This window comes from Falco naumanni, chromosome 5 (genome assembly GCF_017639655.2).
Source record: "Falco naumanni isolate bFalNau1 chromosome 5, bFalNau1.pat, whole genome shotgun sequence".
Classification (NCBI taxonomy): domain Eukaryota; kingdom Metazoa; phylum Chordata; class Aves; order Falconiformes; family Falconidae; genus Falco; species Falco naumanni.
In genome coordinates, this window is record NC_054058.1 from 57564525 (window position 1) to 57581290 (window position 16766).

Below are 16766 nucleotides of genomic sequence, written 5' to 3' on the forward strand. Positions count from 1 at the left end.
GTTAAGCAAACGGAACATTTCTCTAAGTATAAGCTGGTGAACTTAGCCAGATTAAAAAGGAAAAAGAAAGAACAAAAAGGCATGTAATATCTAGCACAAATTTTACCCAAAATATTTTTTTCTTTAATTCGACAGCATTTGGTCAAAGTAAGGAAATACAGTTACTTCTTTCTAAGTATTTCTGCTTACACGACCAAGCACAACTGAAATAAAGAACACTAACTTTACCAAATGCAGTTGCAAGTTCCATCTCGTTTTATATCAGCCTTTTTGCATACATAGTACTGAATTTGCAATCATTTAAGAAAGGTAGAAAATTAGGCACATAGCTGAAAAAATGTCATGTTGATAAAAAACTGAATCAAAAATAACACATGTTTTATAATGCTGTCATGACACAGTAAGCTCCAGCAAGACAATGAAGTGCCACATTTCTGTGCTAAAGATGACCAACCTGGGATGCATCTAAGACCTACTTCTGTCATATTACAACAGTATTTTACAAGCCTAGTAAGCCGTCCTACTGCAAAGAAGATTCAAGGGTTTGGAATGCTTATTAAGACCTACATTCAAATTAACTGATATTCAGTCTTCATCACTGAATGTCATGTTAACACACTATCTCTGCCTGATGTATTTTCAAGTATTGGTTCATACTAGTGAAGTGGGACACTGCAAACTTTATACCTGAATAGGCCTTCTAAAGGGGCATAAGGCAGAAGGAAATGAAATCCCAGCTATCTAATCACATAGCAGAGAAATGAAAGTGTAAGTCAAATTTTTCAGGCCTTGGAAGGAGTCACAACATGTAAGGACAGACCACTATCAAGCCATAGCCATGATTAGATTCATACACCAGCAGCTTGTTTTTCCCTGTGCTGTGCCAGACCAGAGCTACATTTTAGGACTTTGCTTGCACTGGAGAATGCATAATCCAAACAGAGTAAAGCAACACATATGGTTTAAAACTTGCACACGTGCACAAAATTAGCACCCTGCAGGGGGTGGGAATGGGACCTTCCTTGTGTCACAGTCATCCTAAGTGACAGATAGATTCTGGAATCAGAAGAGCAGAGAGATTGAAAACGCATTTTCAAGGTCACATATGTTTTGTGTCTGTCAACCTTGGAATGTTCCCCCTAAAGCAATGTTTTCCTGTATGATGGTGTTTTTTTTTCCTCCAGATGATGAATGCTTTGAATGAAGGAAATGACCTCCCTAAAGATACCCAGTGAAAAGTTTTCTTCTTATGTGGAATATTGTGCTAACGTAGATTGATCAGACCTGACATAATATTTCAGGAAACCGTTTTGCCAGGAATTACATACCCATTTCCCCAAAACCTTAAATAAATATTGCAAGATAACTGACAGGCAGAAATAAGAGACTCAGAAACATAACATTTCTATTGAGGAAACAAACGTAAATTCAAAACTTTTGAGATTTAGAAACTGAGTTCATTCAGGTCACTAAAACGCAAAGAAGGTTGTTAAAGGTTAACAGAAGTAAAGATTAAAATAGTCTGACAAGACGATACCTGTTCTTCCTTCCACTGAAGTCCAGTTACTTAAAATCCCACTAATGGTAGTGATGGTAGCTGTGTATTTTCTTCCAGGTACCAAGTCAGTGAAAGTGAATTCCTTAGCTTCTTTTGCAAGTCCTTTTTTTATGACAGTAAGATCCCTGTCTCCCAGTGAAACCACATAGCTGTCCCATTCTGCAACAGGTGTCATCCACATGACACTAAGTGAAGATTCATTAGCATGCTTCACACGGAGATGGAGAACAGGCTCTGGAGCTGTAAAAGTACACAAATATCATGAGAACAGGACTTTGTAGCGAACACACATGCTATAGCTCAAGCTGCTGTAAAGAATATGTTCCATGAGACAGAAATGGGACAGCAACAGACTATTTGTAATCAAGAGGAGATTCTTTACCTATCTCTAAGAAGCCAGTCTTCTGGTATTTGTACTATTAGTATTAACTATAATATTATATATTATAGATAATACTATTATTATCTATATTATTAATATCTAGTATTTGTACTACTCTTCCAATAAAGGGCTGTAGCAGCAGACTTCAGCAATACATTATGGCTGTAATGCTTATGTTTAGACTTATGTCAGGATTTATATTTTAGTACGAATGGAAATGCTGTAAAGACAGTGAGCTTCCTCTTGAACTGTGGGTGCTAGACAGGGATATAAAACATTTGTACCATAAACCAGACCTACGCCAATTTAGCTATAACAAACAAGAATGCAAATTACAGGATCAGTGACATTGATTTTGCACTGGTTCGTATCTCAGTCAAGTTGGGAGACAATCCGAACTTACAGTGGTATAAAAGAAAGAATCTGATCAGTGAATTTCTGTGTGTGTGCCTGTGTGTGTGTGTGTGCGCATGTATGCACACAGAGGGCATCTGTTACCTGATGTAGTGCCCTGATCTGATTTTGTCCCTATTACATTGAAACACAACTCACTTTCGAAGATTGTGGGTTTAAGTAAGAGAAAATTAAGCCAGAATAGGGCCCAATACCTATGCTTCTTAACAGGTACATTATGTACCTGACTGTGGGTCAAACACAGTTGTGAAACACCCACTGCTGGATATTATTTATTGGACCATGTTCTAATTGCTTAGTTGTGTCAATTAAAAGCAACACCATAAGAAATTAACTTATTTGTTACGTATATCAAAGTAAGCAAGAAGAGAATGTGACTCGGTCTGATCAAGTTGGCTAGAAGTTAGAGAAAGTTTCAGTTCTGTAGCTTCTACTGGTCTTGTCATTGCACAAAATTAGTAAAATCAAGCCCTACAGGAATGACAGGTAAGTGTGTAGCAGGAAAGGTGAGCACAAGAAAAGGTGAGGAGTAGCCCTATCTTCTCTCACATTTTTCAGTGAGATAAGGCTCAGGCTGGAGCCTTGCCTGATACTCCTCATCCAAGTCTTCTTTTCCTCTGAATTGCACTTATTTTGCATTTATGGAGCAGAAACATTAACAGTTATGTTGCAATTATTTTTTAAGCTTGAAGCAATCAGACGTGGCTTTGACTAACATGCTGCAGAAGAATTCTACTCATGTCCCTGCAGTGTATATGGATTTCCTTTGGAAAGGCTGACTTGAACAGACTAATCCCATTTTCTTTCTGGAGCACAAGAACAAGAACTGGGATGTTATGGAACAGCCACACTAACATATACCTCAGCCAGTTTTGTTTAACATCATTGATATTCTTTATACAGGTTGACAAGGAAACCAGCTTGCCACCAAAAATACTGATGAATACAGGAAGATCTATATTGCTCTTTTGAAGAACTGTATCGAGGATCTACAATCTATTACAAAACATAACAGTGAAACATTGTACATGTAGTGTAATGTCTCAGCCATGAAGAGTGGTGATATAATTTCCAAAACTTTCACTAACAAAACATTTACCACAAAAATAACCCTGAAAGTGTTCACAGACACCACTAAAAATAATTATTTCTGTTGTTTACAAGGGAGCTCCTTTTTACTGTATTAATAGTGAAGTTCATCTGTGGATTCTCAAGTATTGTTTTTTATTGTCCACAAAGCCCTGCGGAGCATTTTGCACTTTCACACTTCCCAGATCAGCACACTGACCTGTTCTCCCTGTGCAGCTAGTCTTGCTCTGCAAATCCCCACTCTCCACAACGACATCCACGCTGTACTGCCTCCCCGGGATGAGGCCCACGTCGTGGATGAGGTACTCCGTGGTGTCCTTCTCGAGGGTGGTGTTGAGCACCAGGGCCGAGCGGTTCCACAGGAGCAGGTGGTACCTCTCCCAGTCTCCCGCAGGGGGCAGCCAGTTCACTCGCAGGGACCGCGGCCAGCCACCACCACCGGCTCTCAGCTCAGAAACTTTGTGGGGAACTGAAACAGAGAGATTGAGGGAGTAATTCTCAAGTGGGTTATTTCTGGTAAGGTGCAACTGAGCCCTGGCAAAACCTGCCTCGCAGCATAGCTTTTTCTAGAAATACTTGGATCAGTTAGAGCAACGTGGCGTATCTTGTTACAAAGGTTGGCATTCATTTTAAAGACAATTTTTACTCTTCCCCACCCAAACCACTCACTGTCGGTTTCTGACACCAGAAATGGGGAACCCTTCTTGGTGCAGGAAAAATCTCCACCATGGACTTCTCAGATCATCTTGCAGTTTTCAGTTAGCTTCCCAGTTTTTTCCTGGACTTAAGTTCATCTAGAAACTGTCAATCAATTATTCAAAGCTATGGCCAAAGCTTCCTTTGCTATGGGCCAAATTCTGTTCTCAACAGCAGAAATGCAAATTCTGATGGCTTCTTGTGTAAAGACCTTGTATATCCTAGTCCCTCTGAGCTGTAAGGCACCAAGTTTCAGAGGTCCGTTAAACCCTCCACTCTGTCCTGTCCTCCACTTCAAGGGTCCCGAATTTACATGCTCAGCCTTCCTGCCCTACTGCTGCAAGTCACACTGGACCACTGAAGCTCTTGTGATTTTCATGGAATAATTAAATATTAACCACAACAAACGGAGACTGGTAGACAGATGCAGATACTTAGGTTAGGATACCTATAACTTAGTGTTAAGATCCTCAGAGATCAGCATTGGAGCCCTGAGACCATCAACAAGTATTAGCTGTAAACTGCAAGGCTAGAATCATGCTCTCGTGTTTTCTCTGGCTTAGCTTAATTGCTCAGTAAAGGACTGAGAGATTTCTACTAGCACCACAAAATAATTGCCAGTGTCACTTCCCACAGGCATAGCTGGGTGTCAAACCTAGATCTCCCACACGCCAGTGAATATGGGAGATATGTTTGAATTGCTGAGCGAGTGGATCTAAGCACACTGTTTCTTAGGAAGCATGGGTGTACTTACATCACAACAGATAAAGTTCAGCCTTGTCAGCCTGGCTGGACATCATTACACCCTTGTGGCGTAAGTTTCAGTCCCTGAAATGTTCATATTCCTTACCATAACACTTCTCAGCAGCTTCTGCTGCTGGTTTGGCACCCTCTCAACACACAGTGATGTGGATTATAGTCTTGGCACCCAGCTCTCTCTGTGAGTTACAGAGGGATCCTAAGAATTAAACCCCTTCAGTACCTGTAGACCTGACTGCCTGGACCTACAAATGGATCTTTAGGCCACAAAGCTTCTGCTGAAGTGACTCTGTTTTCAAAACTCTTGGTACCTATGGAAAAGTCAAGGGAAGGAACTGCACATGATCAGCATCCTTGGAAATGGGACTTCTACATCCTCAGCTTTGAAAGTACTGGGTCTAGGTCACAGATCTGAGGGTCAGTGGTTTGAGTGAGGGCCTGAAGCTCTCCCTTCAGACAGAAATGGGAATCTTTTAAGATCTTCAATGGTAGGCTAGACAAACAAAAAAGACATGCATATAACCAGTCCAGCTTTGTCCTTCTTGGACCTGAAAGGCTTCTCAGGTCTCTTCCAGTCTGCATGAGAACAGGGTAGCAGCTAGATATGTCAAGGATGTGCCTTTCACAAGTTTAGTTGTAGATGATAAATATTCTCTAAAATAGATACTCTGCTCTCTCTCTCACACACACATTTTATATTTCTTGGCTTTGAGTCTACTAACAATTTATATATGTATTCTTCACCCACTTACATATTTTTTCCTATCTAAATTCTGCCTGGGCTAGGCTGGTGCGGAGAAGATGACATGGCTCTGTGACCAGCAATGCTGCGTGAGAATCATGCCAGCATTTTTCAGGTTCAGAACTCATACAAGAGATATGTGAAAGAAAATTATACTTCTAAAAGAAGATTAAAAAAATCATAACCCAGCTCTACCCAGGCTGCCACACGCCTTCCTTAATCCATGCTGTTGGTACTAAAGAAAGCCAAGACCTAATCTTTTCCTATTTGTAGATTTGTATTTGGAGCAAGAGGTAATATTAGACCTTTCAAAATTACTTAAAAATCTGTTAACAATTTGATACAAGCAGACTTCCCCGTGATATAATACATTTTATATACTATGCTGAGTTGAATTCAAGATAACAAAGTTGGTCAGAAGTGTAGTGGTGTGGAACAGTTTTGTAAGAGATTCACACAACTATAAGGTCCAAAATGCATTATTGTTTCCTGCTCCCAAGCTATGCTGAAGGGGGGTTCGGCTGCCAGATTAACTGTTGCCAGAGAGTCAGGAAAGGGTACTCCTGGAACAATATTGTGCTCTTTATCTTATTTTCCCTGAAATCCAAATAATTTTGTCTCCTACAATGATTTTCTACAAGGCCAGTGTAGGCAAAAATAGCATTGGTTACAATGTTCTTACTGAAGCAAAAGACTTACATGTTCTGCCAGTTGCCATCCGATCAGTAAACAATTCACCACTGATTGTGCGGGCAGTAACCTGATAAAGACGTCCTGGAGTTAGCTTGTCAAAGTGAGTCTCTGTAACCGGTGGCTGTAGAGTTTTGACTTCTTTAACTGATCCAAGATGAGACAGAGTGATATTATAGAAATTGAGGTTTCCTGAAGGTCTTCTCCACTGAACTTTTAAAGCATCTAAGCTGTCATCGTTAGTCACCGTCAAATCTAAGACTTCGGCTGGGGCTAAAAATAGAAAATAAGAAAAAGAATAAAATATTTCCAGCAGAGAATGTGTACGACCTGCTGCCTCCAAACTACAATACTTAAGTTCTGCTTTTGAATAGTTATGTCAGATGGAGTATGAATGATTGTGCCTGAACAGTGAAAGGGCAAATTCTGGTTACAGTGAAACCGAACCCAGCCCTGTTTAAGATATTCTATTGCTGAGAGTGACACCTCTCACAATGCCCACTCTTGTTTCACAGAATACAAAATTTGTTAGCTATGTCTGCCTTCACACTAGTCATGTTCACTATAAAACAGACCAGGTCCTAAGAACAGAGACGTCTGCGTGCATTTTGGTAAATCCTACAGCATCATTGAAGCTATGCCTGATTTACACCAGTGTAGAAGGGATTGGAATCAAACTCCTTTATTCAAATGCTATACCAAAAGAAAAGCATAGCCACCCCCAGTATCTTAATTTCTCAGGCTCTGGGCATGCTGGGTACTGAAATGGAGGACCTCACTGCAAGCCAGATGAAGTGCTTCTACACCCTGAGAAAACCTGTGAGATTTAAAGTTTTTGCACCCCACAACAGGAAGAAATAAAAAATTCTGAAGAAATAAAATTAAGCAAGAATATAATCCCCAGAACAACCAGTGCCAGGTGACAACAGCAGTCATCTATGTGCCCTAGACACCACAATATTGTTCACTTGATATTAAAATATGTTTACATGGTGAGATTTCTGTAGGAGAAACTGCACCTCATGTTTCCTAGAAATTAGGAAAGCAACTGCATGACCCTGGTTTTGTTTACATGAGTGTTTTAACCATTTAAGTCTAGTAGGACGTCATCTTATCTTCCTCTGTATGACCACAGAACTCTACCCTGAAGAACCTCCCCCCCCCAAAAAAATAATTTCTAAAACTTTGTTTCTGTGAATCAGTATTTCTCTGTAAAAAATAAAACCAAACAAACAAAAAAAAGAACCCAAAAACCCCATTCAATTTTAAAGTTCTTAACCTGCTCTGCATTTTTTTTCCCACTTCCTTTTCAGAACTGGAGCTATTTTGCAATCAAAAAAAAAAAATCACAGAAAATATTTTTTTGCAAAACTCACAAGCTCTACATCTCCCATTCAGCTAAGTAAGAATCATGAAGTTAAACTGTCTTTTAACATTAAGCAGTGCAGCTAAGCTCGCTGCAGACACCCTACAAGCTGATTTAGCCACTAACTTTGCTGCAGTGCTAACTTCAGGAGCTAAATAAGCGTATGGTGTCTCTAACTCCCTCTATAGCCTTTGGAGAGAAACACCTGCCAAGGGTAATTCAGCCACTGAAGTCTGGGAATATACACTTGGAACATGAATCATTTATTATTATGAAAAATCTACTGTAATATTATTAGATTATGGCCTTAGCTTCTTGTTCTGTTGTGACAAATTCTGAAATCATACCTGTCCTGACTGTTTGAGAACTGCTGCTCTCCAGTCCTGCAGCCTGGGTTATGATAGAGAGGTTATACAGGTGGCCTGCTGTAAGTCCTGAAAAACTGTAGGAAGTCACAGGATCTTCTTGGTGAATCTCATGAACTGGGACATGATTATCCGTTAACACCAGCCTGTAAGAATCCACGTGGCCAGAGCCAGGAGACCATGAAGCATGGATAGTGTCTGTCTTGACGGTGACCTGAATATTTTTCACAGGGGATGGCACTGTTGGAACAAAACCCACATGCTTAAGGCCTAATGGTTATCGCCACAATTTCAGCAATTTTAAACAGATTTACTTTTGAAATATGTTGAGTTTCTTTAGGGTTAGTGAAAACCCAACACCAAATTTATGTCCAAATACTTCATAGAAACATTAAAAAAAATTCCATTCTTAGCAAAAAACTCTCTTTTATGTTAGTCAGAGATTCATGCTTTGTTTATTTCTACTTATAATCAATACAAACTTACATATAATATATCTCACCAGGTAGAAGAGTTAGATATATTTGTTAATTTCAAAATGCAGAACCGCAAAACACTGTTAAATGGTTTTATTTAGATGAACTACAGTAAAAGAACTCCTACCAGTAGATCCACTTGTGTGAAGTTCTGGGGTAGTCTTATTTCCAGCAGCTGCGCTCAGGACAACGTTGTATTTATTCCCAGGGATGAGACTAGAAAATGTGTATTCTGTTTTTGAAATACTTCCTGGTACAGAGACTTCTTGTATCTTTTTATTTTCATGATCAAATAATACTAGGTTATACAAGTCCACCTTTCCTGGGGAACGATCCCACTGAACCTGCAAGCTTGTAAGTGTAGCTTTTTCCTTATTAATTTCAACTCGAGGTGGTGGTAAAGGATCTGTAGTTAAAAAAAAAAAAAAAAAAAAAAAAAAAGACAACAACAAAAAAAAACCAACAGAAAACATAAACTAGTGATTTTTGCACCGGGACTGTCTGATGTTTTAGACAGCAGCACAAAAAACTTTCTGAACTCCCCTTTATCATCATCATGCTCAATACTTTTCGAAAAGCCTTTGTCTTTCTATTTATAAACATTGTATCACTGAAACATGTCCGGAGTCCTGCAGAATTCAGAAATGTTACTTGTGCATATGTGTACACACTCACTCTCGCACACACAAACACCACACACATGTAGGAAAATACTTCTAGTTGTAGATGTATGTAACAAGTTCAGAAATCTGCTGATAGTAAAACTGTAACAACTTTAATAAGAAACAGCAAACATGCAAACCCAGCAAATCACACTCCATGCCTCAGTGTAAAGTTGCTTTATAGATACAATGGTACCAGTGGCTTTCATTTCCTAGCACTCATGCTAAACACTTTATCACTAACGGGCATGAGCATTTACACAATTTTAGGGGCAACAATCCTTTGCTTTTAGTATTAACTTCAACCACTTCAAACAGATTCTGATAGAATACGCTTCTGCTCTGCTGTAGTATTGTTCATACAACTTAAAAAAACCCCAAATAGTACGTTGGATAAACTTTTAGGAACTATATTTAATTGCGACTATTTCTCTGAGAAACTCTCAACATTCATTATGGTGTTTATTAAGGAGCTCTCAAGTAAAATCACCTGTAAAATACAATACACTAAAGGGATGGCAAACATTGACCAAAACAACTCACTCTGGTTGCTTGTATTCTCCAGGTGTATTTCATCATTCACAAGACTTCATGTAAATCAAAAGAAATGTGTTACAAGTTGATGTACTAAAGTATTGACATTTATATATCCCAATAAGGTTAGGCAATTGCATATTAAAAAGGTATCATAAAACAACCCAAAGCAGCCAAATCAAACATTCACATGTCGGGGAGTTAAAGAATAAAGGTTTCCCAACAATTTAACAACTACATTTGGCTTTCACGTGAGTACACTCTGTGCTACTCTTGCCTAGCATCAGACAGGGTGCATCCAGGTAGAGAATTAACGTCTCCCTATAAACACTGCCTTAAACACAGAATAAGGCTGTATTTCCAGTGCCGTCATTGCTGTTTGGTTTCCTGAACAAGGCAGGAGAAAGAATGTGAGATGACATAATTACAAACTGCACTGTAAAGGCTAAAAGGACAAAGTCGAACCTACCCCTACCCTGCCCTACAAATACAGCAGTAAGAGTATCATGGGGCTAGCAGCCTTTAAGCTTCTTTTTCTTCAAACCCTGGATGGTGCAGAGGGTTTAACAGCTTATTGCAGAGCTCTGCTGAGAACACACTGCTGCCAGGTTCTGCTGATATGCTCTGTCAACCAAGTATATTAGGAATTTTAAGGGAGAATGTCCTTCCTTAGAGACATTCAAAAGCTGTCCGGACATGGTCCTGGGCAACCAGGTCTAGGTGGCCCTGATTGAGCAGGGGGGCTTGGACCAGATGACCTCCAGAGGTCCCTTCCAACCTCAATCATTCTACGACTCTGTGAAAAATAGTGCATCCCCTTGAACCCAGGTCCCTGCTTAAATTCAGATTCTTGCTTTGGACTACAGAGATGCTAGTGCTCTTCAGAAAGAGAGATGAAATTTATATCAACAAAATCAATAAACAAAAATAAATATCTTCTTTTTTTGACCTCTTTCTTAAAGGCCAAACTAAGTCTGTTTAAATTGGGGAGGGGGGGGATTAAAACTCAAGTCAAAGACCAAGCACATCAAACTTCAAGCCAAATAGTTAAAATTTCACCCAATTACAGCAACTGCAACAGGAGGTTTTAATGAAAAGTGTCAGGAAATGTTAACAATAGGCTTGACCACCAACTCCACCTATAATATATACTAAGCCACTAAAGACTATTATGTTGGCAAGAATGAATAGTGGGGGTATAATCTTGTTCCTTGAAGGCAATTGTTCTAATCAGAAAGGTCAAACTTTGGGAGTCAGAAATAAATTCCAGCGCTATATATGGTCAGATGCACAGCCAGCTGAAAAAGTTTTAATTTGACTGATATCAAGAGAACAGTCATGGCAAGAAGTTTAACTCTCTCTCTGACAAAGCTAGGATAAGGTTGACTGCTCTTTAGTCCTGCAAAAGTAATCAACATTGTAATCTGCATTATTTGCCAAATTCTACAAAAGAAGACACATACATTTTTAGAAGCGCTTATACTGTCCTGGGTAATCTGTCTTCTAAGGTGCATTAGCAAAGAAGAGAGTTGCGTGCCTAGAAGGTGAAGTTCAGAAATTCAGACTTTATCTAATCTCTCTGGTCCAGAAAACAAAACACTCAGTGCTTTGTACATCCGCTAGAACAAAGAAACAATGAGATTGGGAAGTGCCTGGCCTGAAAGAGCCCTGGATGGAAACAAACACTTAAAAAGCCATTTACATTGTTATACAAGTCTCTGCTGGCAACGATACAACCCTGATATATCACAGAAACACAGTATTTTCACAAAGATATTTTTATACCATTTGCCACTATATAAATTAATGTCTCCTGGTCTACAAAGGAATCTTCCAGAAGACTTAAATATTGTTTGGATTATATTGCACCTCCATTTTCAATTTTTGGGAAGATGATACGCTTTGTGTGCACAGCTGCTACAGATACATTTTATAGAAATGATGGATATCATCATGTCCAGTCCCAATGACACGACTCCCAAACACAGTCCGTAAGCACAGAAACAGCCCTATCTTATGCAGGAGAAAAAAAATAACTGAGAGATATGAGCCCAGGACTGAGTAACAGGGAATTCCTGCCAGTCTCAGCCATCTTCCTACCAAACTATCAACTTTTTTCCTAGTTTTCCCTATTCATAAAACAATAACCTACTTCACAAGGACTTTTGTGAAGATTAAGTAAAGAGGGTTGATTTCATGGTCCTTATTAAGTACAAATATTCAATTCTTTGGGATGATATGCAACCTAGAAACTCCTTAAAACACAGTTATTTATTTTCTTCTTGTACTCTGCCTTTTGAGACTATGATCATAACCATTACGTGATTATGGATGGTAGGATTATACAGCCTATAGTCAGAGCCATGTCACGGTAGTTATTTCTACAGATGGCTAATAAATCAGATTTGTCCCAAATAACTTGAAATTTACATGCTTCTGGCATTTACACAGTTACATATCACAATGGAAAAATACTCTACCAGTATATGTCTTAGAAGGTAGAATTTTTAACCTCTTTCCATTCAAATATTTAGCAGTTTTTCTGACAAAAAAATTATTTACCTGTCAGTTGTCTCAGTACAGGTAGCTTGGATTAGGCAGTAACATAAGATACTACTGCAATATTTTTGTAGAAAACAGTGTTGAAAATGGCATTTATAAGCCTATTATAGAAGACATATTCAAAAGCAGGGGAATTGCCAAGTCATTTTTCATGGCTCTCAAGACCAGTATTCCAAATCTGAATTTCAATTAAGAACTGAAAATCATAAATTTAACTGTAATTTAGCAGGATCTGTTCATGTACTATTGTTTTTAGCTAGAATTCTATTTAAAGATGTAGTGATTCACCGAAAATATGCTACTGAAATACACAGTTATTCTGGTCCACAGATATTTGGAGAATTGAGAACTTAAGTATTTTATCTGAAAACAAGAAAAACACCACATTTTTTCATATAATAGCTCTCAGTCACAGAAATAGTTTTACTGAGACCAATAAAGAAGATAACATGAAAGGATCAACAGGTGCATGTCCTAACTTTACAGTGTCAAGCATGCTGACTAGTGTATGGTTTTAGGTGCTGTTTAATGTATATATATTAAAAAAATGTAACAAATGGTAAATATTACTGTGAAATAAATATACAGATTTGCGCCTACTAACATCTGTAATCTCAGCTTTGCAGTGGAAAATTTACTTGTAGCTCAGAGCTGATAAATGGTGTTATCAGCTTTTTCTTCGTTTCCTGTTCTACCAAAATAGCTGAAGTGCTAACATTGTATGTGTGTTTGTATGCCTGGGTATACCTGGCTTATATAGTGCATATGTGATTTTATTTTCCATTGTTTTGAGCGAACTATTTTAGTTCTGCTCTAGAGGATTAAATACTTGCCCTTTTAAATTGATAACCCATAGACCAAAATTTCTTGAGTAAAAGAGACTCCACCTTGGTGGACTAATACGGATTATTGTACCAGTATGCTATACATTATCAGATTTGAGACCTATGCCTCCCCAAGTGAAACAGAAGCTGCTTCTCCACCCAAAGATTCACGAAGGGTCTGGTGTTACTCGAGAGTTTATGCAGTCTTGGTGAGCTGCGCACTTACTCTATTGGAATACCAAACTCACAAACAAAATAGACTTAAAATCATAGCTATGACAATGAGTTAAGTACTTAACTTCACATTAAAAGGCCAAATTAAGTTAGGGATTTGGTTGTCTCCAAGCCTTCACATTACAGCTGCAACTATAGTATGCATTATTCGTCACTTTCACCTTAAGACCTTAGTTAGAACAGATTACACTCAACATTTAACAATTTATTTTAGATGTTATGGGCTTAGCTCCTCCAGTACTTTATACAAGAAATACAATGAAAACTGAACTCATAACAGGAATAAGCACATGAAAATTTTAACAGGATTGAATAGGAGCAAAAAGTTAAAGTTTCTGTACTAGGTATCAAAACAAATTAAAAAATCTGCAACTGTCTCTGTGTACATTTATTGTATCAAGATGATACAGATGTTCAAAACCTCATTTTGCAAAACTAAGCACATGAGATGGGATTCCTCTTACTTCAACCGTCTAAACTTGGTCCGGTTTAACCTAGGCTCCTTTTATAGTCAGCATAGAAAGCTGGGCACCTCCAAAGGACATCTTAGCCCACCTTTCTCAAAGAGCTCAGGAAAGGAACCTCACTGAGCACCAAGGTCAGACATCATATTTTTAGATGGTCCATGATAGCTTAGTCCACTAGCGTTCAAATCAGTGGGAATTATGTTTACCATATACCTGACAACGTGCCTCATGCTTCCATATTCACAGAATAGTTTCCAGGAACACGTCTATGGACATTCAGGCTGAGTAGATTGTAAAACGTAACTACTAACACAGGTTACAAAGGAACAGGTGAAAAACAGCTTCCAGGAAACTGGTTTACAATGCTTCCCCCCATGGAAACATACAGAGGAATAACTCTCCCTCATTCTGCACTGAAATGCATAATATTGACAATACAACGTGGGTTGTTGACAGGCATAACAAACACTATATATTCTTGAGAAATAAAACACATTGACAAATTTTGGAGCTAATTGTGTGTTTCAAACACCATCAAGCGATACAACTGATGTGATTCAATCAAGTGAAGAAAGGAACCAAGAAGCAATCTGAGTAGCTGTTTTTGCAGGAAACCTCCACAGTTCCTCTACTCTTATTTTATGCTTTTGACTGATCTCTGCTGCCCAATATCCAAACATAAACTTCACTTCAACTACAGTCCACTGATGTGCAGCGTTTCAGCTTAAACTTTAATCAGTTTTTTCACTCTGATGTCAGCTACATGCTATGATTATAATCAGCAGTTGCTTCCCTAATCACTTTATCTTACAGCCTTTGCAAAATCTATTTACTGATAAAAGTCATAAACGACACGAACACGCTATTGTCTAAATGCTTTTGCATTAATCAAAACACAGTCTAAAGTGGTATCTTTTTCTCTACTTCTATGCAAGTGTTCAATACTAGATCTCTACTGGCCAGTAATGATGGTGATTTATACCTGTCACTCTGGTAACAGTTGATCTATTCTTTCTACAAGTCATCAATATTAAAACCAGTTGGCATGATGCATGACATGGATTTAAATCACTGCCTGCATAGAAACTTACTCATTTTTACCAAGTGACATGTGCTTAATGTATAGCTATCACACCAGCAGACTTGTCACTGGACTTTTTTAAACTTGACTTACCAAAGCAAATTAATGAAGGCTATTTAGTGCATTTGTATGGTGAATGCTGGGAAAAGGGTCTGACAGTAAATGATGTCTCTGAACTTCTAATTAAATATTTGGCTGCCATAATCTTCAATAGTAACACTGCAAAGTACCTCTCTGAAACTAACACTTTAGGAGCAAATCAGGGAGGCATCTAATGATGGACCTCATTTAAGACATGTCTGTTTTGAGTCTTGTGTTAATACCCCTAAGACGCTGGACAATACCGTATTTCATCATCTTTAAAAAAACCCCACTAATACAGGTAGAATGAGTCCAATTCTGTCACTGCAGCTGGTGGCCCTGTGTCATTCATAGCTTCACAGCGGAGTTCACATGCATACACAAACACACATGCAGAAAGGGGGCTTTCCGTGGCAGCACTCTGGCAGGCTGCTGGCAATTTTTTACAGCTAGTCATGGATATGACAGTGCTAGAGCTCTGCACACAACTGTACATCGTAACACCTCACTGGTGGTATTCAAGAAAAACCTACTGCCAAGAAGCTTCAGCTTTACTTGCTGACTTGTAGACTATGGTTAGACTGAATGAAAGTATAGAAACGGGCTGAAATAGTAAGTTACCCTTGAACAGGATTTACCTGCTATGAAATAGATTGTACTTTTAAGCACAGTAAATAAGTTGGAACCTAAGGAAGTATGAAGCTAATAGTTTGCGTGAGCACAAAGAGTGTTAGGGGCTACCACTTCTTAAAGCATTCTGCTGGACGGCAGCTTAAAGGAGCTGCTGGGAGCACCCCCAGCACTGACCCAGTCTCCTCACAGCACCTTCTCCTTAACTTTTAGCAGCGTTTATTTCTGGCGGTGGGGTAAAGAGACCTCAGGCGCAGCACAGCCACGTCCAGCAAACACCGTAGGTTTGCAGCAGCTGCCAGTGCATCGCCACCCTCCCCTTGCAGCCGGCCGAAGCAAGGGGCCGGGAAGGAAAAGCGCGGCGTCCCTCCCCGAGCACCTGCCGCGCCCTCCGCCCGTACCTGTCCGCAGGGAGATGTTGACAGCTTCCCCGTCGGCGAGCGGCTCGATGCGGAGGTGGTACCGGGTCCCGGCCTGCAGGCCGCGCAGGGTGCAGCCGTAGGAGCCGTTGCCCGCGGGGGCGGGCTGGCAGCCGGCCGCCGCCCCGTCCTCCGAGCGCCCGCTCAGGCTGAAGTTGCAGGCGCGGCCCGCGGCGCCCCACCGCAGCCGGACGCTCTGCCCGGCGACGCGCCGCTCCGTCAGGTTGGCGCTGCATCCCGCCGCCTCCCCCGGCGCGGCCTGCGGACAGCGAGGAGAGCGCTCAGAAACCCGCCGGGCTCCGCCAGCCGCCGCTGCCCGCCCCCGGGCTCACCCGCCGACCCCGTCCGCGCTGCCCGCGGTGCCAACCCGCCCGCGCCCCGCCGCGCTCGCCAAGGGCGACCCCACCGACCCCCCCAGCCGCTCACCTTGGTCAGGGCCAGCGCCGTCCACAGGGCGAATCCCGCCCCATAGCTGAGCATCGCCGACAGTTTTTAACCCCGGAGACCCTCGCGGGGAGGGGAGGAGGGGCAGGGAGGCGGCGGGGGTGGGTGCGGGGTGTGGAGGCTACGAAGCCGAGTGGCGGCGGCGGCGGCGGGCCGCGGGGGCCCCCCGCTCCCCGCCGGGCTCCGCGCGGCGGCCGCCGAGCCCTCTGCCGGGCCGCCCGCTTGCTGCATGCGCTCGGGGCTGCCCCGGCCGCCTCGCCGCCTCCCTGCCACCGGGGTGGGGTGGGGTGG

The 16766-nt window shown here is 40.9% G+C and overlaps 1 protein-coding gene across 3 annotated transcripts in view; it reads right to left on the reverse strand.

Moving 5' to 3' along the window:
- Nucleotides 1–16766, reverse strand: part of PTPRB (protein tyrosine phosphatase receptor type B) — a 62858-nt gene that overhangs the window by 30632 nt on the left and 15460 nt on the right. For 2 of the 3 annotated variants that reach the window (XM_040594592.1, XM_040594591.1), the window contains exons 4-9: nucleotides 16014–16290; nucleotides 8665–8943; nucleotides 8044–8301; nucleotides 6340–6603; nucleotides 3643–3912; nucleotides 1538–1798 (exon numbers count right to left, since the gene is read on the reverse strand). In XM_040594592.1, the coding sequence (XP_040450526.1) occupies nucleotides 1538–1798; nucleotides 3643–3912; nucleotides 6340–6603; nucleotides 8044–8301; nucleotides 8665–8943; nucleotides 16014–16290 (1609 nt within the window). Of the gene's footprint in view, nucleotides 1–1537; nucleotides 1799–3642; nucleotides 3913–6339; nucleotides 6604–8043; nucleotides 8302–8664; nucleotides 8944–16013; nucleotides 16291–16457; nucleotides 16601–16766 lie in introns of those variants that run through there. The other variant, XM_040594593.1, reaches the window with a different exon arrangement.